Source organism: Melopsittacus undulatus, chromosome Z (assembly GCF_012275295.1).
Source record: "Melopsittacus undulatus isolate bMelUnd1 chromosome Z, bMelUnd1.mat.Z, whole genome shotgun sequence".
Classification (NCBI taxonomy): domain Eukaryota; kingdom Metazoa; phylum Chordata; class Aves; order Psittaciformes; family Psittaculidae; genus Melopsittacus; species Melopsittacus undulatus.
In genome coordinates, this window is record NC_047557.1 from 61947421 (window position 1) to 61971518 (window position 24098).

Consider the following 24098-nt stretch of genomic DNA (forward strand, 5'->3'; position numbering starts at 1 on the left):
CACACCTCACAAATGGCAGTGTTTCTGCAATACAACTCCCCAGCCTTTCCCTCAGTTCCGGTACTGGATCAAATCTCCATTTCCTAGATTTACTGTAATGTTTGTTCAGTTTCTGCTCATGCTCTTCCTTTAAGCCAGTATTTTCCTCTGCTGCAGGCAAACCAGGCAACCTGCACAGCTAGTTGATCAACATGAAGGTAGGTCTATAAGAAGGCTTTTTCATATCTGCACACTAGCTCTCAAGATGTGTTTATGGATCTGCAAATATACAAACTTCCACGTGAGCAGTTAAAGCATCATTTTTTTCCTAGCATTTTGGACCCTAACAAATTTTATCACAGTCTCTTTTCTCTCAGTGATATGTATTTATTCTCCCTCCCTCTTTCTAAACACAGTGTAGCTGAGACCAAACCTTTCAGGGAAGCACAGCTGATGTTATCAAATTGTCTTGCCATGAGCAAGTAGAGATAAACTGTATTGTCTTTCCAGGTCTTGATGCTGGGTATATGAAAGTAGCTGCTGATTTCATATTCGTAATTCAGTTCCATGACTGAGAACTGCACACTTCGTTATACAAATCCCCCTGTGTATAGGAAATTAATAGGTCATATTGTATGAGTGCCTGAGGGTATTGCCCATAGCTTGGTCATATTTAGACAGAAAGCATATGAAGTGCTGCAGGACTGTAAGACCTCTTTAAGACACTGAATAGAGACTAGTGTTTTTTTGTAGAGATAAAGCTGAATGCTATCTGCAAAAAATAAGAAACAGTGCTCTTTATGTTCTTCATTATGAGCCATGACTGCCCAAATCTCTGGGCAGGCTTTGTGGTGAATGCAAGAGGTTCAGTGGGAAGAGCAGGCAGAAGATGGGACAGAGGGCACTCTTGCTCTGTGCTCTCCTCTAAGAGCCTTTGCTTGGGACTCATTCAGCAATGAATACACATGGAGAATTGTTGAACTGTTTGGTGGAAGCTGGTGGCAGGAGTGGTGACCACTGGCTCAAGCTACTAAAACATGCACCACATGACAAGATCACTTCTGTTGGCTTCTTTAAAAACAAACACTGCTCGATGTTTACCCACCATTATGGCTTCTGTCTCGCTCACCCTGCTTGCCTTCAAACAGGAAGCCAGTAAGAATTTATCACTTGAAGAATAAGGAAACACCTGGAAAATATTGCTTCTCAATAGACTTTTGGAACTATTTTAATGCAGGCTTCAGTGTGCGACTCTTCAGGAGGTGTTTCTGTGCATGCTTATATTGCCCTGTCTGTGGTGGTACTGTTTGTGTTTAGTAACCGCAGATTTTTCAGGCTCTCCAAAACAACCCTCCTCTGTTTCTTTCTACAAGAACATGATAGTGAATAACAGTAGCTTTGTAGTGCTTTAAAAATGTGCCTGCTTCTCTCCCCCCCCCCTTTTTTTAACAGCTGTTCTTTTATTTTCTATCATAATTGTGGGTAAGATGGGATGGAGCATGCACGAGATGGCATATTATTGACAGCATGCAGCTGGTGTTATTTTCCAATTAAAAAAATCCTTGTTGGGCATATGAAAGAACTGTCTAGTTTATGCCCAGTTTTGACAATGCTATCAAGCGGTACCTTCATCTGAGATTTTATTTCACAAAAGATAGCAATCTTTGGTTGCTGCTGGGAGAACTACAGTTTTATATCCAGGGCTAACCAGTATGGTAGATGTGGGAGGCTGGAACTGGTCTGGAGGCTGTCACTAGGACTCACTATTTCAGAGTATTACAGATATTCTTCCCACCCAATGCAAAGCTGCTGATGAATGTACTGTTAGCCATTTCCAAATTTTTGCTGTATTGTACAGTTGTGCCAGAAAAGCCTCTTAATGATTCTTGAGCAACTTCTCTATAAATTGCCCTAAGCTCTTCTAAAGTCAATGGAGCTGTTAAAATTCACTTCAGCAGGGACTATGACTTTGATCTGCTGGGGCAGGGAGAGCTGTCAGACAATCAGCTGGTCATTAAAAGTGCTTATCAGTCACAGCTCTGAGGCTCAGTGTACACTGTGTTGTTGTGTATTTAGTTGCCTAATTGTGACAAATCTCTTCTGGGTATGAGGGACTGAGATTTTTCAAAAGCTTACAGCTTGGCCAGTAAAGCTCTTTTTTCCCTTATGGGGATGTCAGGATGCATATTTTCGATGTAAAGGTAAATTTACACAATCTACTTCAAAACTTCTCAATAAAATGCCCTTAAGAATCTTTTCATAACATGTGAATAACAACATATTTTTCCCTATCCTTTCTCTCAGCTACTGGCACAGAAAATCTTTGAACACACGATTAAAATAATCTAGCAAAAGTCACAGAAAAAGTAATTGGATACCAGAGACTATAGCGTCTCACTAAATGACTGTCAAAGACCTCGAAGCAACACCTGCTTAAACACTTGACTAAAGTAAGGATATTCACAGGAACAACTAGTTTCCAATCACAATGATAATTTGTTATCTGTATTTAATGTTCAATAAAATTAACATGGCAAAATCTACATTATGCCCTCTCCAGGTTCTTCTTCTTTTAATTAACTTCATGCTGTTAATCAGTAAACACCAGCCCATCACGACATAAAGAATTAAGCTTGCCTTTTTTTATAGTCTTAAAGAAAATTGAGAAAAAGAGGAAAAGAGTCAGACAGTGTTCTTCCTACATACTAAAAGGGATGTTGACCCCATTCACTAAAAGGTTACCTGTATGAGAAGAATGTAGGTGGTGTTTTGAACAGAGGAATGTAATTAAATAGTTCACAGTCCACAGATCATATTAAAAGTGCTCTGAACCAGGACTGTTATTGTTTAGGTTGTTGTAAAATCACTACTGGACATCTTACCTATTAATTAACACAGTTATTGAAACTAGGCACATCCTGTATGAGAAAAATGAATTATTCAAGTATCTTTAACAGCATATTGACATTTTAATTGTATACTGGCTTTAACACCAAAAGGTGCTGTAAGTGTCTTTCAGCTAGTACATTGTCTGCTATCAAATCCCTTCAAATTTTAAAGCAGTTTCAGACATTTATTATTTAAAGGGCTAGGTTGCCCTCCCAATTCAGCATCTTTGCATGGCACAACATCTCACTATACTCAGTATAAATGGCACAAAAATCAAACTGAGTGTTACTTAACATCCTGTCCACCAATTATGCTTTGCTGTTTCCAGATAGAGTAGTGACCCTGTAGGGCCAGCACACCCTGCAGCAAATTCCCAGCTCTTGATAAATAAGTCAGTGCTACAGGGGTCAAATAAGAGCATGAGGCAGTCTGTGCTGTCCTCACTGGGTGACTGAGGATGAATGCAGCTGGGGTTCTAGTCCATCACACAATAGCTCTAATGCCCTGAACCTTGAGCAGCTGCCTTGACAAATTAGACATGGCCTTTTTTATTGAAAAAGCAGACCAAGGTCCCAGGGCAATGATAGTTTTTCCCTGTTTTAGTGAGACAAGCTTCTATTGCTCATTGCAGCCTGGAAATTGATAGCCTGACTTTAAATCTATGCAGACGGACAGTTACAACCTGCTGTTTCCTGCAGCCACATTTACATCTTATAAGCTCTATTTGAAATTTCACCCTTCTTTTATTTGCAGGATCCAGTAACCTGGGAGTAGAAAAGTTCTGCTGACAGTTTTCTTAACCAGGGGTTGCACATTGACACTATCTCTTCTATTACCAATGATGCCTTTTTCAGCTACTAAGTAGGAAATGGCTCTTGTTTCCAAATTCACTATTCACATTTTCACTTTTGATAGTTAACCCTGATATTTGTACTGTCAGTGAAATGGAGAAATATTTTGATTTCTGAAAATTTTAAGTTAGCGCCAGTGCTGAAGTATACGCATTTCTTCATGTGTGGCACTGGCAGTTGGTGTGTTTTGGAATATACTCTTTCCATTACTTTAATTTCCCTATACTTGTCTATGTTTTGCAGTGAAAACTGTTCCTATCCTTATACTTTCAGGTTACTGTAAAAAACCCATGACTAAATGAGCTTGGGCTTTTTTTTTAACTTAAGGTTTGAAAGGAAGACTTAGTCACGGAAAGGATGCACTAAATCATGCCCTGTATTCTTTTACAATCCCTATGTTTGATTAAAATTGGCTTAAGGAGACCCTGCCTGGGGACTTAGCTTCTGTAATTTTTTCTGCCTTATCTTCTCTCTGTCTCTTTGCTCTTATTCTCATAGAAATTCAGAAAAACATAATGAAAGCAAGTTTGAAGAAAGTCTATTGTCAGAAAAATCCTTCTAGCACTCTTTCATCAATTCTATATACAATATCTATTTTATTAATTAGCATCTAGTTTTCACTGCCACTGTTTGAACTTGAGGATGCATTCTGAGATGATTAGCTGTCTCTAGCCCTGGAAGCAGACAACTCATACATGCAAGACAGAACAGAGGAAGGATCAGTGTCATTCCTCTGGACAAGTCTTGTGTGTTCCCTTAATCCTGACTGCACAGCCCTCTGGTGCATGTCATGGGATACCAGGAACTCCAGGATGGTGGGGTCATTAATTTGGCATGTTTGCTAGTTATTAGCCTTGTATGGTGACACTGGTATCTGGCCATTAAAAACTGCTGAGAAATTTGGTCCCATTTAATTGATAACATGGCTTTCTATATTTATCTGATACGGAGCTAAAGTGGTGCTCCACAGCGTGTATGCCGTGATTAGTCTCTGAGACATTCAGTTCCTGGATAAGTTGCTCATTAGAGCTGTTCTAGACAAATATATGGTTGGGTGGTTGTTTTTTTTTTAAAGGATTTTTTTAGTGTTTCACCCTAGCAGCTAGTATATGTGACAAACACCTCCGCAAAACAGGGATGCTTACATTAAGCTGCTGCTAATTTACCTAAGAACATTATTGAAAAAAAATAAACTACAGGGCTTTGTTTGACAGACTCATCCAGCCAAAACCCCCATCTAAATCCTAATGGGAAAAGTAGGTTTCAATCTACATGTGGGTCTAGGATATCAGAAAGAGACTCTTCACCAGGGACTGTAGCAATAGAAAAAGGGGCAGTCTGTTCAAACTTAAACAAGGGAACTTCAGGTTAGATATCAGGAAGAAGTTCATTACTGTGAGGGCAGTGAGGCACTGGAACAGGTTCTCCAAAGAAGTAGTAGTAAAAGCTCCATCCCTGGCAGTGTTCAAGGTCAGGCTGGACAGAGCCTAGGGAGACATGGTCTAGAGTGAGGGGTCCCTGCCCATGGCATGAGAGCGGGAACTTGACGATCTTAAGGTCCTTTCCAGCCCAAACCATTCGCAGTTCTATGATCTCATATTGTGTAGGTGAAATTCCTTTGTGAAGAACTACAGCTTCAAGTAATCACACCTCATGCTTCAATTCTCAGCCACGTGCTACAGAATCATAAGCAGAATAAGAGCAAATCCGCTACTCCCTTTCCCACAGCACTCTCTATTAAACTGTGGGCAAGAGACATCTTTGCAAATGCACTTCCTGGTGTAAAATTCAACCCTCCCAAGCTGAACATCAGTTGTTTAATTTATGCCAAAAAAGACTCCAAAGCTTTGCTTTGCCACAGTTTTTTTTTTCACTTATTTCATGTCTACTTGTAAAGTATCTTGTTAAATCAGCACTTATCACTTTTTATCATAACTGTACCTGAAGTTTCATGTAATTCTGTCTCACTGCAGCAAAATCTGCCTGAACATTTGAAGACTCTCCAGAGACAAGCATTGGCAGTGCTTGGCAAATCTTTTAAGTAGCAATACTCCCAGTAAAATTTAGTAACAGCAGCTTGTGTACAATATGAAACATCTTCTGGAGTCAGGTTTTGAAATTAACATCTTTTGGGCTCTCCAAGAGCACAGCCCTCCCCAAATTGAGAACCTGAATATTGCTAGTTATGTCTAATTCTGTACTGTAGGGCTGCAATTATTATTAATAACAATATAGATTCTACAGTCTATAATAGGTGCTATCAGACTCTTGCATCTACAGGAGCATTCTTGACAACCAAATACATGGGCAACTCAACTCTGTATCCACCACATCCAGCTTCTAATCAGCTTTTTAATTTTGTTACATAGATGTTGACAAAAGGATTGTTAATGAAAGGAGATACCACCTCATAATCTTCACTTAATGAGTGTTGAGACAACTAAGAATACAAACATTAAGCCTGCTAACAGCAATGCTACACTTTCGTCATGCGGTGCCCAGCTCAGCCACAAGCATCTGAATGCTCTAGAGAAGAAGCTATAGCAGAACCACAAAACTGTAAGCTGAATTTACAACCAATTTATCAAAACTGTGATTAAAAGGTGGGCTCTGGGCATTCAGGGAGCAAGTGAGAAAACTGAACAGTAGGCTTCATTTGTGCTAATGAACCCAGGACTTGAAAAGCATGAGGCATTTCTCAAGGAAGCCTGGCAAGGACAGGAGGCAGCAGAGAAGGGCAGCAGGGTAATGAGGGGCAAGGCCAGCTGCTCCTGAAGAAAATCACTTTGTTTTCTTCCCACAGGCCTTTCGACAAGTGGTACATGTCTACTCCCCCCTTCGTTAGTATTTTGACTAGAGAGAGACACAGCACTATGGTACTACTGGGGTGTAGAGGGTAAAGCCTTGGAGCGCTCCACAGAAGGAGCTTCATGACTGCGGAGGGAGGGAGACCAAGTACAATGGCAGCAGGGGGGAAGGTTAGACCACAAGGAAAACTGTTTCAACAAAGGTGAGAAACACACAATTAAATTAACACTAAAACATAGCAAGAAAGCAAACAAAATGTAAACATACTCTAGAACATGTTTGGTTTTCTTTTTTTCTTCTTTTTTTTTTACTTTTTTTTTTTTTTCTGGGGAGGAGGTGGAAAGAGAAGGGGAAAGAGGGGTGCAGTTTGCCCAATCAGAGCCAATATTTTTGTTGTTGTTCTCTGCAGTATAAGGGCAGATTCCTTAATGGCAAAAATCAAAATGCCAGTGGGATGGCAACACATAGCTCCCACTATACGGGTTGCACTACACATTTTCATCTTGGCATGAAATGTGATGCAGATCAGAAACAATAATCCCAGAGTATATTTAGCTACTAAAGCTGTGGCACACAAATGTCACATTCCCATGAGTCAACCCTTTTAAAGAACCCCCTCTTCACGCCCCCACAGATATTCCCCAAGATGCCTGCACTGAATTAAAAGTGAAGCATATGGATGGATGTGACATCATCAAAGCACCCGTGCTACAGAAAAGAAAGCAGCAAGTGGATTCTGTACAATTAGTACAGATCTGTAAGATTCTGTTTGTGAGCACAGAAAAGGAAAGAAAACACTGTCCAAAGCATTAGACACAACCAAAGAACAACAGAAAGTACCTTGGAAAACAAAGAGAAAATGTTAAAAAAAAGTATTTTTTTCTTTGTGAATATGTGAAAATAAAGGAAATCACAGCAAAAGTGAAAACAAAATCTTTATAAAAGGATAGTATGCATAACATTTTCTGATTTAATTTTGTGTAAGAACTCTTTCCATTGCCCTTTTAAAAAAACAAAAAAAATAGTAGTTTTGGAGCCAGCTGGCTCTGACTGGGCAAAGCAAGGAGTAACAACACACAAGTGGATGGTAATGGTAAACAACCATGCGGTCACCTCTGCCGCCATTGTTTTGATTGCGTGTAGACTGCTTCCAGCTTTGTTAATATTCATAATTAGGCACCAAAGAATGCATGATATTTAAATGACCCTGTCAAGTGCTAATAAGGCTCTTTCGTAACCATCACTCCCTGGGGAGGGAAGTATTGAACGTAAGCTTCATCAGTCAGTGAGCTGAAGTGAAAATTATTAGAATCCAACAGCTATACATTTACTAATATTTTCAATGCAGACTTTTCTGAAAACTTCTACCGGCATACAAGATGCTTTTAAGAGCTAGCTTTCCATCTATTAAGCATTGCTTTGTGAAAGATTTGTGAAGTAGGGACCCACACATAACAAATAGTGCCATTAAAATGCATGCGTCTCTGCATTCCTCTGGGTACATAAAGGGCCAGATCTTTCAATGTCTGTGTTTTTGATGTCACTCCCCTGTCTCCATTTTCTTATCCTTTTCCTCGTTTTCCTTTTCTCCTTCCCTTTCCTTTCCCTTTCCTGCCCTTGCCCTTCCTTTCCCTTTTTATTTCCCTTTCCCTTCCCCTTCCCCTTCCCCTTCCCTTTCCCTTTCCTTAAATCTGCTTAATGAGATCCCCTCCTCTCAGGGTAAAGATATTGCTTACTTTCAAAAGAGGGAACAATGGACTTTCTAAGAAATGTCCTCTCACTTCAAGCATTTTTGGATACCAGGTGTTACTAACAGACAGGACAGAAAAATAAAATAGCTGTATTTTTCTGGTTGTCAGCATTATCACTGATTTATTGCTGAGAGGAAAAAGGACTGCTAGGTAAACCACATGCCATCTTTAGAAGGGCATGCAGGTTTATCTGCCTTCCCTCCTCTATATATCTGATACCCCAAAATAACTTTTTCTAAGTAGCCGTTCTACTGCTGGAGAGCAAAGGATAAGGAATTAAAAAAAAAAAGGAGGACAATATCTCAAACTGACCTTAAGTAGGAATATTAAGTAGGAATATGAATCTGAGCTTTAGCCTTCAGCACTCTCGTCATTTGCACCCTAAGTTATGCTTTTGAATTTGAGTTTGGCAGCTGTCTTAATTTTTTCCTCTGCTGAGGCTCAGCAGCTCACAGGTCTGCAAGGTGTAGAGAGGTTCTGTGCTTAACCCACATGTAAGCCTGTCAGGTTCTAGAAATTCACCTTTTTTGCTTTAGATTTACTTTTAATCCCCCCAGATGTCTACAGGATCAAGCTCTGACAAAAATTGTTCAAACAGAGGCCACTTCTAAAACCCAGCTGAAGGAAGGAAAGCAAATAGCAGTTTTCCCCTTTTTTTATAGGAAAAGCTAATTGCTGGGAGGTGGGAGACAAGTCTGCATCCTCTGCCTGAGGGAATTTAAATCTTTATATTCCATTTCCTGTCAATCAAGCCTAAAAGCCAAGATGTTTGCTATGGCATCTTCAGAATTTTTACTGCATCTTCTGCCTAATTTGACTGGCCTCCTCAGCTGGAAGAGAGCTCCAGGCTTTGTCTCTGCTGGGCCAGCCAGGTGATGCCTACTGCCTTCATGGGGAGGAACCATGAAGGTTCTTCGAGGTCAACCCTAGGGAATTCAGAGAGAAATCCAGGATGTCCCAGGACTGTGGGAGGGACTGTATATCTGGAGCTGTTGAGAATAGCAGGCACTGAGCTCACAGTCTGGGTTCAAACTGCTGCCAGCTGTTCATGCAGCTCTGCTGAAAACGGTTCTGTGATGTTAACAGGCTCATCACTCGCTGATCAAAGTCTCCATGGCCAATGCAGAGAATTCAAGATTCACTGGGTCAGATGGAGGGGAAGGAATGAGAGTTCGTAACCTACTAGTTTGGGCAGACAAGGCAAAGCAGCAGGTCTCGCATGCCAGTAGTTTCTCTAGGAACAGCTGATGCTTTTGTCTAATGAGTTTTTCATGTAAAATGCATGAACAATAGAGACCAGAATCCACATTTCAATTAATATTTTAAGTGTTTTATATCAAGTATTCATAGCAGAAAGGACTGAAGCTCATGTGTGTTCTTGCCCCTGGTGAGTGCCCTAACCACTCAGCAAGCGAGTTTTGCTCATTCCCATCCTTCTTCAGGCCCACCGAATACTTAATTAGTCCATACAGAGTGAAATATCTTCAACAGGGAAAGAGATTGAAATAAACTACCTAAGAACACCCTGGAGAAGAGTAACAAGGACTCAAATCTCTCTAGGCAATGGAGCTACTTGAACCTAAGTCCCCTATTTACAAAGGAACAATTTTAACTTCTTTTGAGACACAGATTAAAAGCAGATGGGATAACTGCGGAGGGCCAAGATGGAATGAGAAGGCAACACCATCCTCACATAGGAGAAAAGCTGCTTGTTCTCTAAGCAGGTCCAAATGGCAAGTTTTGGCAATTCTCTGCCTAATTCTGTGTACATATAGCAAAAGGGGATTGGAGGCCAAAGGACAAGGCTGTCACTTGTACTAGACTGAAGGGTTCTTCGGCACAGGGTTGAACACTAAAGTGACACCTAACTCCAACCTTTTGATACTTTAAAAATGCAACACAGAATCTCTCTCCACCAGCAGTCACCTCAGCTAATGATGACCTCATCCCCTACTCTCAAAGGTATTTGATGCTCAAGTCTCACTGGCAGCAGGACTTAGGGCTAGTGTCTAGGACTACTGTCAGTTTTGCTTCAGTGGTTAAACTAGAGCAGACTTTCAGTATCTCTTATCTGTTATTGAGAGGTGGAAATGATGTAAAATCAGCCAAGATCTGCTGTGATGCCCCGGGGATTCAGACAAAAAGACAATATAAAAATGCACCCTTAAGATCAATGGGAAGCTATAGATCTTCCTCTGCCAGAGAACAGGGCAGATCAAGTTTAAAGAGAGCTAAATCCCCACTGTTTCCCTCCTTCCTGTACACATGCAAAACACGTTCTGCAAAAGCATACACTTCTGTTTGTTTTGTGTGGTTTCCTCAGGCAGTGAATTATCTAGGACTGGGACTGAGATTGGCTGTTTAGTTTCAGGCTTTACGATAAGCTTTTAATTATAGCACAGGAGTTTCATTGCATGTTACTCCGAGCCAGCTGGAAGCAGTTACACTTTAGTCTTCCCCCCACCATGCTCCTCACTACAGGACGTCATTTCCAAGGCCTTACCCTTCTTGTCTTGATGATTATGGGATGAAACTGCCACATATGGATCTGTATTTTCAGACGAACCAAGCGGATCCTTCCAATCCAGCATGCGTCCCCTAGCATCATAACCCTGTCGAGCGTGAGAGTCGGAAGTGGTGGTGCTTGGGACTAGGGAACTGGAGTGTCCTGTTTACATTATAAATACAGGTAGGGAAGACAAGTCTCATTAGTCACTTACCATGCTATCTTCCCACACTCAGGAACGCACATACTGCTTTGTTTTGGTGATGGGTGAACTTCTTGTCTTAGGCTGACAAGTGTTTCCGAAGTCCTTCAAAGCATAGCCTCAAGGAAACGGAATTTGAACCTTCCGGATCAGGGTGTTAAAAGGTGTGTGCACACTTTTGGCTGCCACTGAGCTGGTGGTTGTGTTCTTTTATTCAACAGAGTCATATGCATGTGAAAGGGGGTGAGTGAGCACACTTCATCTGAGTCAAGCACCCTCTGTCTAGATTTATACACGCCTGATTGATGCTGAAATGTCAGTCCATGTGTCTAGTACTGGCTTAGCAAAAAAGCAATTTTAAAACCAATTTGAAATGGAATAACTTCTAATATGGCTGAAACAGAAGGGGAATGCCAGAAGGGCTATAAAATGGTGACAGCAGTGGCTCTCTGTCCCATCCTCCCAGGGGAACAAAGGACTGCCAGGAATCAGCGTGCTTGTGCTGCAGCATTGCCCTCTAGATAGATGTGCAGTGCCCAGCAGCCGCTCGTGCCTGTGTGCACCCTTGTCATTGGTTCTGTCTGAGCTCACAGAACCAACTGGCTCTGAGACAAGCAGGAAGCCAAACATCATTTCTTCTCAGAAAGACAATGAAGATAATGTTTGACTAAAGGGACCTGCCCAGAACCTATGACTCCAGCAGCTGCTGAACAGAGGTCTCACACGCCTTCTTTCGGCTACCGCTACTCCAGACACTGCTACTGCTGTCCTGAATAAGGCTGAGAAGCTCCTTGCCTATCAAATACATCCCAACAAACAGCACATTCATAGAACATGCCCTGATGAAAACATCACACACTGATTTGGTTGGGGTAGAGCCGTGTTTGTAGGCTCACACGTCTTTTGCTGCTGGATCCTGAGAAGTATGTCAGCGCCCAAAATGCTTGGATTGCTTGGAGTCTACCATCTCTGAAAGATGGCTCCAGTCTGGACTTCCCAGTGGCTTGGGTTGCTCTGTCACTATTGGATGGGGACACCAAAACCCCATCCATAACACAACATTTTTACCTCAAAACTGCGCATGTCTCTGAAAGTTCCCTTGTGGCACATGTTTCCAAATGAATTATTTTCAGTGAGACTCAAGGAGCTCTGGGCCTAGTTAATTTGATGTGGAGTAACTTCCATTTACTACCTTCCTGAAGGACACCATTGGAAGGGGTTTCTGAAATATGCTCAAACACAAACTAAGAGAAGTGGATTATTCACAAGACAGAATGGCAGATAACGCTTAACTCTTTGGATAACACCGGACATACTGACAGCAGTCCTCCTTTCTCCTGCCTCCTTTTTCACAGCCCAGCAAGTTAATTTTCCTTCCTTAGATGTGACTCTTTGGAGAGCAGTCCAATCACCAGGCTGCAGATTGCCCAAGCAGTGACCCTCTCCTGGCTCCTTCTCTTGACATTGTTTCACTGCTCAGAAAAATAACTTGAAACTCACTGGGGCAGAGGCAGAGCAACACAAGGAGCCCAAATTTAAAGCCTCACGGAGAAGGCACAGAGTTGGGCCAGAGAGTCTCTGCGTCTGTAGTTTATTTCAAACAGTCACTGGATAAGTGCAGAGCTTTTGGAAGCTGCGTCTCAAAAAGGCTGCTTTAAATGGCTTCTAAAGCCAGCCAGACCCAGCTCTCAGATGCACAAGAGAGAGCTGATGAACCCAGTTTCTCTCCTTCAATCAAAAGTCTAAATGTTGGCCACCAATGCTCCCAAGCTTTTAGAGGCACTCCTGTGCTTTGTTTTATCCATCCCTTTCACCACCTTCATGGGATTGAACTACTGATGAAGTCAGCAAAAAGGCTGCAACTTCTGTTAAGATGCTGCTATGATTTAAATAAGTCCTGCTGAATATTAATGATCTTACAAGAGGAAGAAAATGTCTGCTTGTCTATATATTTTTGAGGAGCCCTTTTAATTTACTGCACACAAATATATATAGCAGCACTTTGGACAGTGTTTTGCGTAGAACATAGACACAACCAACTCCTATAACTGGTATACTTAGCAGAAAAAATTGGTCAAATTCAGTGTTCTCACCATAAAGCCAACCTTTGGCTACTACAGCTAATCATGAACACAATTTAGCTCTGGACCTCAGGCTGAAGGCATATGCTGGCAAGGGCACTGGATTAATTTTTACCTCTCATGATAGGTACTGTGGTTTCTCCCAGACATCTTTCTTTAACACAACAAATTAGAGGCTGTATTTCATTGAAGAGTTTTTAATGCTACTCAAATAGAGAACAGAAGCCAAACATTATCCACTTCTAAAAGGTTTCCATAAACCACAGCACAGCTGGGAGCATTGGTAACATACATTTAGATGGGCAATGCACTCTGATCCAAACGTGCTGCCTGCTCTGTAGCCGTCCTGCAGCAGGGCTGCTTGTTTCCAAAAGGACAGGTGGAGGTACAGCAACTGAAAAGATGTGCCCTCTTGAATCAAGAATATGCTGGACCATGAAAGCATTCAACTCTGCACCGTTTTATGCTTGTCAACTCCCGTGCTCATCCTCAAGAAATAAGAGGAATAACTGGACAGAGAACAGGCCAGAAAATGGAAATCATGAAATTTCTACGTCTTCTTTTTTTCCCTGAGGACTAAACCACAGTGCCAGCATTCATGGGGTTCTCCAAGTCTCCAAGTTAATACCCCATTCAGCAACCACAATTATGTGTACAATATTGGTCAGCCTGCAAAAAGCGCTGCATGCAACATAAGAAAGCAATTAGTTGTAGCTTGATAAGGAGGCAAAAGAGAAGAAAATCTTGCCAAGTAGCACTCATATTTTATGCCTGTGTTTGATATGCACTTATATACTCATATATATCTTTGCCCAGACACTTGCACTTTAGGTGTGCTTAAAGGTGAAATTCTAAGGAAAAGCCATAAGTACCGTTAAAGAAAAACATTCCTTAATACAGTAACCTAGAGGAAATATATGCCAAAGGGACACATTTTCTGGGGGAAAAAAAAATCCCTGAACCATATGCTGCAAATACACAGAAAACTTCTTTGTAATGGAAAGCTAAGGCTTTGTGAAGATATTGATGTGTACCAGATGGTCATTAGGTAGAGAAGGGTTTCACACAAACACAAGAAATCAGTCTATTCACTCTGTTACTAATGTGTTAGTCTAGTACACACGGAGAAACAACTTGCCACACCTAACCAAGACAACCTTTCTTCCACCTGACTTTGGGAAAACAAAGCAGGAGTAGATTAGACCTTAATAGCCTGTTCCATTCATGTTTGAGCTGTATTCTGCAAACACTTACTACTGGACAGTGGCTGTTCCCATAAATGGAATCACCATGTCTTATAAGTGCCCCTACAGCCAGTACCGCTGGGTGAACTTCACCTCTGAGCACAGTGGCACCACAAATGCATGAGCTAGTGAAGTTTCTCTTATAAACAGAGAAAAGACTGAAGTGGCAGGCAATGCAGTCCTGGCCCTTTCACACACAACCATTATTAAACCTTTAGAATGTGTTGTACAGTTTGCAACACATAGTGAGCCTTTTTTTTTTATTATACCATTTTTACCTGTTTAAATAAGCTTTCCTGCAATTTAAAGAGAGTTTAAAATTTTGAGGTGTGCCCAGGACCTCTATGTTAGTATTGGTTAATACCTAAACATCTAAGAAACAATTCTGCCTCTGTTTTAAAACAAACCACCTGAAAACCTGCAGAGACAGTGCTTTTCAAACTTATGTGTTTAAAGCAAACATGTAAAAATCAAAACAGACACTCTTAAAAAAAAAGCCCAACTGGTTTACATGCTTCCATTATTTGGAAAAACTTTTCATTTGGAGTACTGTAATCAAGTAACAGAAGGAGAGTAAAAGCACTTAGTGACTACAGGCATGGATAATGATTCAGAAGGGCTGCACTTCTGTAACTATAGCTCATTCTGAAGTGTACTTGTAAAATATAAGGAGGTTTTTTTCAGGTTTAAAACAAAGACAGGTATTCAATACATATTTGATAGTTGCTCTAATATGTGCAAGTCATTAGGATCTCAGAGGTTAAGATGTCTGCGAACTATCCTATTAACAGCTATAGCAACCTAATCAGACAATTAGAAGGAAAGGCTAAATCAATACTACAGAGGGAGAAAGGACTATGTCTAGGGGGTAAAATAAGGGCCCAATTCACTAAGGACTGATGTTTCCAAAGCTAATTGAAGCTGCTTGAAATTTTGCAGAAGAATCTAGCTTAATCTCCTTGTTTAAATACGTGGTTCTTGCATCATTTACCTCTGATGTTCTGCAGCGAGACCTTCAGTCTGCTATCTTCTCCTTGGGTTGCAAAAGGGATGAACTTGAGCAGTAACCTGTGTGGACTTTACACTACTTGTTTACAACCCATCACATGAGACCGCTCCAGAAAAGGGAGCCCACCTGCCAAATTCAGGAGGAGGCTGATGACAAGAATACAAAGATTAAGGGCTTGGTTCTCCTTTCATTCATACTGCCACAGATAGAGAGTAAGCCTGTTGAAGTGAACTGATTTAGAGCGGAGTAAATCAAGGGAATCAGGCCTTATGACATCTTTTGCAACTGGTGTTTCAAATGCATTTAGATACATTTAGTCTCCTGAGTCCAAAAGAACCATGAGCATTCACTTGTTACTATTCTGGTATATCCCAGCATGCTGAGGTTTAATCTATTAAGAAATATAATTTGCTTATGCATTTAACTGTACTCAATAAAAATGCACCACTGATAAAATTTTTGTTTTCTCAAAAAAAAAAGATTCAGAGCAGTCACTACAGTTACCAAACATGAGCATGTTTGCTGAGACTGGTTTACTACCTCATGCTGTAATTTTATACACTCTTTATGTGGAAGATCAATAGAGGTGACTAGCACATTTCCTTTCACATTTTGCCATGGTAGGTGAAAAAAAAAATCTGCAATAATATCGGAATGGGTGTTTTCACTAAACCCATAAAAGGAAGAGCGGACTTGCCTAAAGACCACTTTATCAGGATGTACCTGAGAAGGGTCAGTGAAGTTATCTGTGAAAGACAGGGCATAAGTGGGAACAAGTGCTAATGTTGGGTCTGCATTTCTCCACTGCATCTGCCAGTAGGGTCCTGCTCAAAGAGCTGGGTTAATTCCTGGAGTCTGTCTTGCCTGAACAGTAAAATGGACTCCCTTTTTACCTGTACTCCCAGCTTTTTTCACCCTGCTGCTCACTTGAATAACTTTTCAGATTTCCTGGTGATATTAAAATATCAGCTTTTGCTAAAGTCCCTACTAATATGGTAGCTGATGGGATCAACAGCCACAGCCCCACAGATGTAACTGTTCAGTCTACAGATGTGCTTAGAAGCAGGAGATCTAGAACATTTCTGGTAGCACATCAGTACTATGTAAAGGCCATTTTCTTTATCTTTACATTCAGCAGTACAAATTAATTCTTACTATTCTTTAATTACTGTTTTGTGCCCTGGAAATACAATTTTCAAATGAAAGAAAGTACAAGCTGTATATGCAGATGAAACCATGAGTCTTCCACACGTTATGAACTTTCAGCTTGTCTTTGACTTTGTACATTCCCTTCACTAGTTTTCACTCTCATACTTTCAAACAAGTTTCACCTGCATGTTTTCCATTTCCTGGTAATAAAGAACATGGTGAATTTGATTTTCTTTTTACAAATGCTGAACAGCATTATTGTGCCTTCAGTTATTTATATTCTGCTCTACTGAGCTGTCATTGGTTCTGGTTTGTACCTACATGTTTTGCAGGCACGAGATGAAAGGTTCTATTAAATGTTTGTAGTAACTGCATGCTAACCTACCTCTTGCTACATTCAGCCAAACATATGGTGGATTTGCCCTAGCACTGGTGAATTGCTAGTCTTTTAAAGCCTGCAAACAACTTCACAAGCAAGCTCCCATTCCACATGGAAATTCTCCATGGACTTCACTGGGAGCAATACCACATATCCTCTTAGCTTGCAAGTACTTGTCTGTGCGCAGGATGTATATAAAGACAAACTACTGCAATATCGGTCTAGGTTTGAATTTAAAGTGATTATTTATTTTGCAATAATTCCTCATGAAGACATTTATTCTGCACTCCAAGTACTAGAGTAATCCACTTCCAAATATACAGAACAAAGTAGAGGAAAGCACTATGAGCACAGATTAACAGCTGCCTCATGGGAAACTGCTACTCTAGCCTGGCAGAAATGCTCTTCTTCAGCTCAGGTAATTTAATTCGCTATGTGAAATCCTGGTTTTTGGGTTTTTTTACAGATCAGATACTGCAAGCTTGGGTAACAGAAATTACTTACCCTAGCAGTGCCCTGCAGGAGTCAAGGCATAACCCAGTCTCAGCTCACATGGTTAACAGGTTAATTTTCCTTCTGAGAGATCTTTCTGTAACCCAGGGACAGTTCTGCCCCTTTCCCTGAGGTATCTTTGACTGTCTGCTGCAGCAGTCATGACACCAGCCTCATGACGAAACATGAGTAGGAAGCTGCTATCTTGTTTTTCCTGGCAAATAGGTAGGATGCATCATTGTACCCAAGTGTCCCTTTCTCTGAGTGATCAGATGAAACATGCTCTTAATGTCTGCTCATATCCCATTAAAACAGGCCAAATCTTACTTCAATTCAATGGAGATAGTTTTGAGGGAAGACAAGAAAAGACAGATTGAAAATCAAGAGGTATGATTCAATCCTAGTTGTGATTAGTGAATCAGGCCCTCAGACCAAGACAAAACAAGTATTAAAGGGCAACAACTATTTGAGTACAGAAACTACTAGCTAAGACAAGGATCAGGAGGAATTTTTAAAAACACCCATAAACTGACCATACACTGTGTCGTAAGACATTTCATGATCAGGTGAAGCTGTTGAGATGTCTATGAACAAAATAAATTGGGAAGAAACATTAAGCAAAATGAAAGTATGAAAATACTTAAGATTTTAGTAAAAAGTGATTCCTCCAAAATGGATTTGCTGTCAGTAAATAATGAAACTAAGAACTTCCTTACCATTCAGGGCTACGAAGGAATCTGAAAGACAAATAACAGGGGAAAAATAATTATTTTTCTCTCTTTTTCATTTTTCACTCTTTTGTTGCTAGCAGTCTTCTATCCTACAGCTGATACTTATGTGATTAGTACCCTAACGACCCACGCAAAACTAATATTCAGACACATGTGAATACAATGTCTGGCTCTGAAAGTGTTCATGGCCAGCCCTGTGCAAGGGAAACCAACTAGGAAGGCCAATGTCCTCCCTGCCATGGCACGAGGCAATACAAGTGATGCAGCCAGCAGTGGGAGTCAGTGAGGACGAAACTCAAATGACCCAAGACCACATGAAGTAGTAAGATCAGCTGGGTTATCAGGGAATGAAATCTACGCCTTTGTAGTGTCAAGGTTCAATGCATCATTCAGGGCTAAAGCAGGGTATAGGCTTTGTTCTCTCTGCACAGAAACAGACATCTCTCCATGAGCACAATGTGCTGTTTCTGAATAATTTCCTACGTTTATTTTATATTTAACTGATATTAGGTACCCCGCACTTTTCTCTAACCTATTTGCCCAAGGAGAGCAGAACTGTCTGAAAGGGCAAAGTTTCATCAGCTGGGAAGTGACCTGATTTTGTTTGTTGCTAACAGCACTAAGGGAGAACAGGAGGGACTATGTGTACACCTCCTTCAAAAAACTTTGAGACAGCCTACATAACCTTGTCTTAGGGCAGACGAATGTGTAGCTGAGATGAAGGGAGGGCATGCAGAGGCTGAATCCTTGTACTCCCCCAAGCACAGTGACCACAGTAGTAAGTGGCTCTTGAACAAGGATGCACAAGGCATGAGAAGGCTCTGTCTTTCTCCAGAGCAGCTGGCCAGCACTGTATCCCACAGCACATTCTAGCCCTCCATTATTTTGCTGTGTATTCCAAAAAGTCATGATTCTCTCACTGTACATTACTTCCTCACCTTCAGCAGTTTTATTGCATGTACAGGCATCAGTGCAAGCTGCACTGAAAAGAATGTGATTCTTGATTTCATAAGGCTCATAAATAATATTTGGGGCTCAGAATTACACTTGGCAAGAACATTTGGAACAAGAGCTGCCCTGAACACAGATGTTGGTATTCCTTAAGGTTGAGAAATCAGCATGTAAGGTTTCTTTGCATGCAGTGCAAGCTGTACACTTTTAAGCACCTCAGTGCAAAACATAAATGTTTAAAGACTGTGTTTAAGCTTCCAACTCAAGCTGTCAGTACCTAAGGTTTACCATTAAAATTTCTTAGGCAGGGTCAGTAGTGACTGGCTCTTAAACTGCCATGTTGTCCAGCCTGCGTGCAAATATCCACTAAGGTTCACAAAGTAAGTAGTTGCCACTTCCTGATCTGGATCCAAAGCTGAATTTATATTTCACTCTCTCCCTGTCCTTCATGGGAATGCAGTACAAGTCACATTCTACATGAGGAAACCAAGCTGCTTCTTGTGCAGCTACATAAACAACCCAACTACAATGGATAACAAAGACAATGAACACCCAGTTCATTATGTCATTGCTACAGCCAACATCCTCTAGAACTGAGATTTTCTTACTACATAACTGCTTTGAAGTCTGGTGTTTGCATAAATCACACCAACTGGGCATTTTCCTTATACATATTTAAACAGCCATTCTTGTTCTGAATCTGTATCATTAGCTGTCATTGCTGTCCCTGTTGTGGCTTACATATTGCTACCAAACAATGTCCAACAGGTAATGGTGATTAGAGGCATTCAGAAGAACGCTGTGACACATGGTAATAGAGGGTAAAAGATTTGCTTACTTTGGCAGTCACCCAGTCCATCTGTATTGCCATGTTCTATGTCCTGTTCAAATGCCAGTCTAAATAATAGGAAAATACAAAACAGTATGAATAACAACAGTCACAGGCATGACCAGAAAGAAATTATCAAATGCTCAACTGAAATAAAGCCCTGCCATAAAACTGGCCATTTCTTTGGAACCTCCACAAAGAGGCTGAAAAATTGCAACATAGAGCTATTTATCATTGCTTAATGATTTCTTGGCTTCTGATAATGCTTCTTCTTTACATTATTACGTTTAAAAAATCCACTGTATGCCTTGTCAAGGGAGGTGAACAGACTTAAACATTTTAAACTCTCAACTCTATCGTGAATTATATTATCAGGAGCAATTATGATACTACCTTGACTTGTCCATACAGTAGACAAGGTGCACTGATACTTGATGTGAGAAGGAAGGTCACCCTTTGGGTAGGTGGTGTGCTGGGGAAAGACGACCTGTGTTTGAACAGTCACTTAGGTACTGCGCTGGAGAGGATGCAAGGTGTAAGTACCAGTCCACTGATGGCATTCCACGGAACTCAAGGGTCTTTTCTGAAAAACACTCACAGGCTATTCTAGCTGGCATGCCCAATTTACACTGCTAACCTCTGCCTGTGATTTTGGGTAACTAGTGAAGCTGTTCTTCCAACTTCCTGTACAATTAAAGATGAATGACAAGAACCTTAGAAAATGTCCAAAACAAGCCCTTGTCTGCATTAGTTACGATCATGCCCTTGAGGCATAATTATCCTTGTAGGCACCTCGTTCCCAGCTCCATGTTCCTAAAACTCCTGCTCATGTATCATCTACTCTAGGAGGGCACCTAACATCTCTGCCAACAGTTGGCTAGTTTGCAAGTTCCCTAGACATCTTCTCAGCTAGCTGGATCCCCTTTCTAAGTGTTATGCACTGGAAGGAGAGGGACCTGCCTTGCTCACCTCTGGAACGCGCCACTGCAAATTGTGCCACCTGTTTCTATGGATCTATCGATAAACATGAAAGCTGTTTTTATAGTAAGATATGTAAGTTCCCCACAACATGCCAATGAAGTGCAAAAAGACTCAAGCATTTTGGGCATACTGAGAAAACCTGGTATGGACACAGGTCAATTTTAACATTATTCTACCCTATGTACAGATAGGAACAGTCACATGCTCACAGTAAAGCAAAAATATAGCTATAGCATGCCCAGTGGACAAAACCATTTGAGTTGAACTAGGAAATTAAGAGCAAGACACAAGCACAGGAATAGTAACTCATCCATTATATATTGAAGACCCGTTCAGGAGCAGGGTTAAGTCGGGGGAGCAATGGAGCTGTCAAGGTTGTGTGATGTTGTGCTACACTTGCTCCACTACCCTGAGGATGTATAGCTGCACCTTAGAGTGGGCAAACATGAAGTGTGTCAAATGTGGCCAAGAAATGAGATCTCTGAAGGGGATCAGTTTCCTGCAAGAAGGCTTTAGTAACCACATTTAAACAAACCTTCACAGACTTTCATTATTGTATGATAATTAAATTCCATGGTTAAGGAAGAGGAGATACAGCACTTCTCTGAATCTGCTTTAAGCTCTTACTGTGCTCTGATTCCTCTCAGTAATACACAGTAAATTAGAAGGACTGGTTTTGTTTTCAATGGACAAATTGCTTCAGTAATTTAATTTGGATTCTATTGCCTCTTTAATCAGCTGTGATGGCTCCAGCGTGGGCTGGTCCAGATATACCCATCCAGTTTCCTCCTTTCAATAACACACAACCTTAGTACAGCTCTTTCATTTTCTTCCTCCTCCTCCTTTAGCAGTTACCAATCAGCTGAGAGTTCAGATCAGAAAACTGTGAGACATTTCAGGGTTGAATGCAAATAAGGTAGAAACAAATACTTCCCACATTTTTCCTTTACTAAGAGCTCCATGTTTCACATAGCTCTGCCCAAGACTGCCCGGCGCCACTGCCAGACCTTCACGTCCCATCCAGCCAGAGCCCTTACTCACTTGGAGCCAAGGACCAGCTGTGTGCACACCCCGCTCTCCTTCATCCATCCGCAATATGGGTCTCTGGATGCTATACAGGCCCTTGAGAAAGAAAAGCACAAGGTGGCATTCATGAGTGCTCTCGCCTTCTGCATGCCTGCAGTGCCAAGAAAACATGCAGTGACAGCCACCTGAAAACACATACTTTTTGCATTTGCCATGACGCCCACAACGTCCCAGGGGAACCTTGATGACACAGGTGGAGAAGGCGACATACAGGGCACTGCTGGGCTTGTCAAGCTGCATGCCCACAATCCGCTTGTCCTCCACGCCGTCGTAACTGCACCTGATTCAAAAAGAAATTTCAAATGAGTTCTGCTGGGAAACTAGATGAAAGCTTAATGATTCCTCAAGCTAAAGAATAAAACAAATCAACCCCAAAAGCTCCCGCAAAACAACCCAAGAATGGCAGAATTGAATACGGCAAGAACACACAATATAGCCACTAGAGCCACTGATACATATAAAAGTGAGTATTAAAAATACATTGGACAGGGGAATAAGAAGTGGAGAGAGACGGCACATGAGACAAGCTTTCTGGAGGGCCCTTCATATTTTTCTGTTTATTCTTCTCCAGCACTCAAAGTAGCTGAAATTTCTACATGATTATGGCCCACTTCAAAGCCCCCTTAGGCATATTTGAGGAAGGTTGAAATGCAGGAAATTTCCCTTGGAGAGCAGCTTGCCGGTTGTTGAGTTATTTGGAGAGGAATCAGGTATTTTTTACAGGATTAGAAAATTAATCTTCCTTTGCAGAATTCACTTTTAATTATCCAGCAACTGCTGCATAGGATGGACTATTTTCTACATGTACTGGAAAAAAAAAATCTTATTGCAATGCAGAGACTGATAAGCAGACATCCCCTCCTCAAACAATTTAAAATTACTCAAAAAACTTGGCTTCTCTAACTATTTCCCTTTTCATGGGACAACCTACTCTGGGAAATTGGAAGTCCAAAGTCACCCATACACAAGTACAAAAAGTCAGATACACACTTTTCAGGATTGTAAATGTTCATCTCCTCCAGGAAAAGGCTGTCATTTAGGAAACCACTGTTTCCTGTCCGTGCCAAAAACTTCAGGATGATTCCCTTCTCTGATCCTAAGAAAACCACAGTGTAGTTCTGATATGGCCCAGCAGCAGAGTCCACGGCAATTTTGGTCAGGCGGTATCTAGAATAGCAACATGGCATTTTGCATCACTTGGGATTAGATTGCTGTTTATTTTATTACATTTTCCATTTCAGAGAATTGTGTGGTAGCCTTCTAGCGACCATGTAATGTATTTAAGCACTTTTCCTAGCTGAATAACCCTGTAAGTCAACACAGACAGTACCAGTTTGGCTATCAAAAGGTGGGGAATTTTCGTGTGTTTGCCTGCAAGTCCACGTGTCCAACAGCTAGCAGAAGTGTTTGCAGAAAGCTGAATGGGGCCATTTAGGAATTATCCCAGTCAAAAGCAAAGAACTTGCCTGGTGAGTTATTCAGGCAGGGAAAGAAAATTAGCACAGCATATTTTCTATTTTAATTTCAAGCTCTGTCACATTAAAAGCAGCAATAATGATAACTGATCTACATCTAACTTTCTTGGCAGGAAAAGCTGTGCCAGTGCAACAGTGAAAAGCTAAAATGCCTTTTTCCTCACTAAAAATAATCACACGACTGCCACTAAGTGAGTTGGGTGCTGAGATGATACTGAATCTTGGGATGACACAATTTGTTGAAACTGAGTACTGGTGATTGCGTACCAGTTATCGGGTACTGGTGATCAAAGGAATGTGTTCTGTAGAACTTGCTGCTCTCACCTTTGGTTAGAGGTATAGAACCTGACATGAAAACCTGACAGAAGATACTTTACTAGAACTAAGTCACACCCTTCCAAAGCTAAACAGCACCTGGCATGAAACTCTACCCTTGTTCAGAGGGAGTGAGGAGAACAGGCAAAAGTTAGTCACTCTATTCTGTTCACAACTGGAGGGCAGACAAGTAGTATAGTGACCACAGCAAAGAGTGGGAATGTATTTGATGGGAAGGGAATGGTGTGCTTGAGGCTTGTTGATTTATGAGTCTTTGTTCAAATTCCTTCATTATTATTTTTATCTTGTTGCCATAGAAAGGATACAGATTATGTGATTACTTCTGCCTGTACACTTCTGTGAACATTAAAACATATCGGTACATAACCC

At 41.1% G+C, this 24098-nt stretch overlaps 1 protein-coding gene across 5 annotated transcripts in view; it reads right to left on the minus strand.

The window, feature by feature from the left end:
• The window catches only part of SEMA6A (semaphorin 6A), a 114008-nt gene that overhangs the window by 12884 nt on the left and 77026 nt on the right, over nt 1-24098 (minus strand). For 4 of the 5 annotated variants that reach the window (XM_034073273.1, XM_034073274.1, XM_005142975.4 and 1 more), the window contains 6 exons: nt 22909-23085; nt 22058-22198; nt 21874-21954; nt 19861-19919; nt 18057-18077; nt 10782-10946 (listed from right to left, as the gene is read on the minus strand). In XM_034073273.1, coding sequence (XP_033929164.1) covers nt 10782-10946; nt 18057-18077; nt 19861-19919; nt 21874-21954; nt 22058-22198; nt 22909-23085 — 644 coding nt within the window. The remainder of the gene's footprint in view (nt 1-10781; nt 10947-18056; nt 18078-19860; nt 19920-21873; nt 21955-22057; nt 22199-22908; nt 23086-24098) is intronic. The other variant, XM_034073275.1, reaches the window with a different exon arrangement.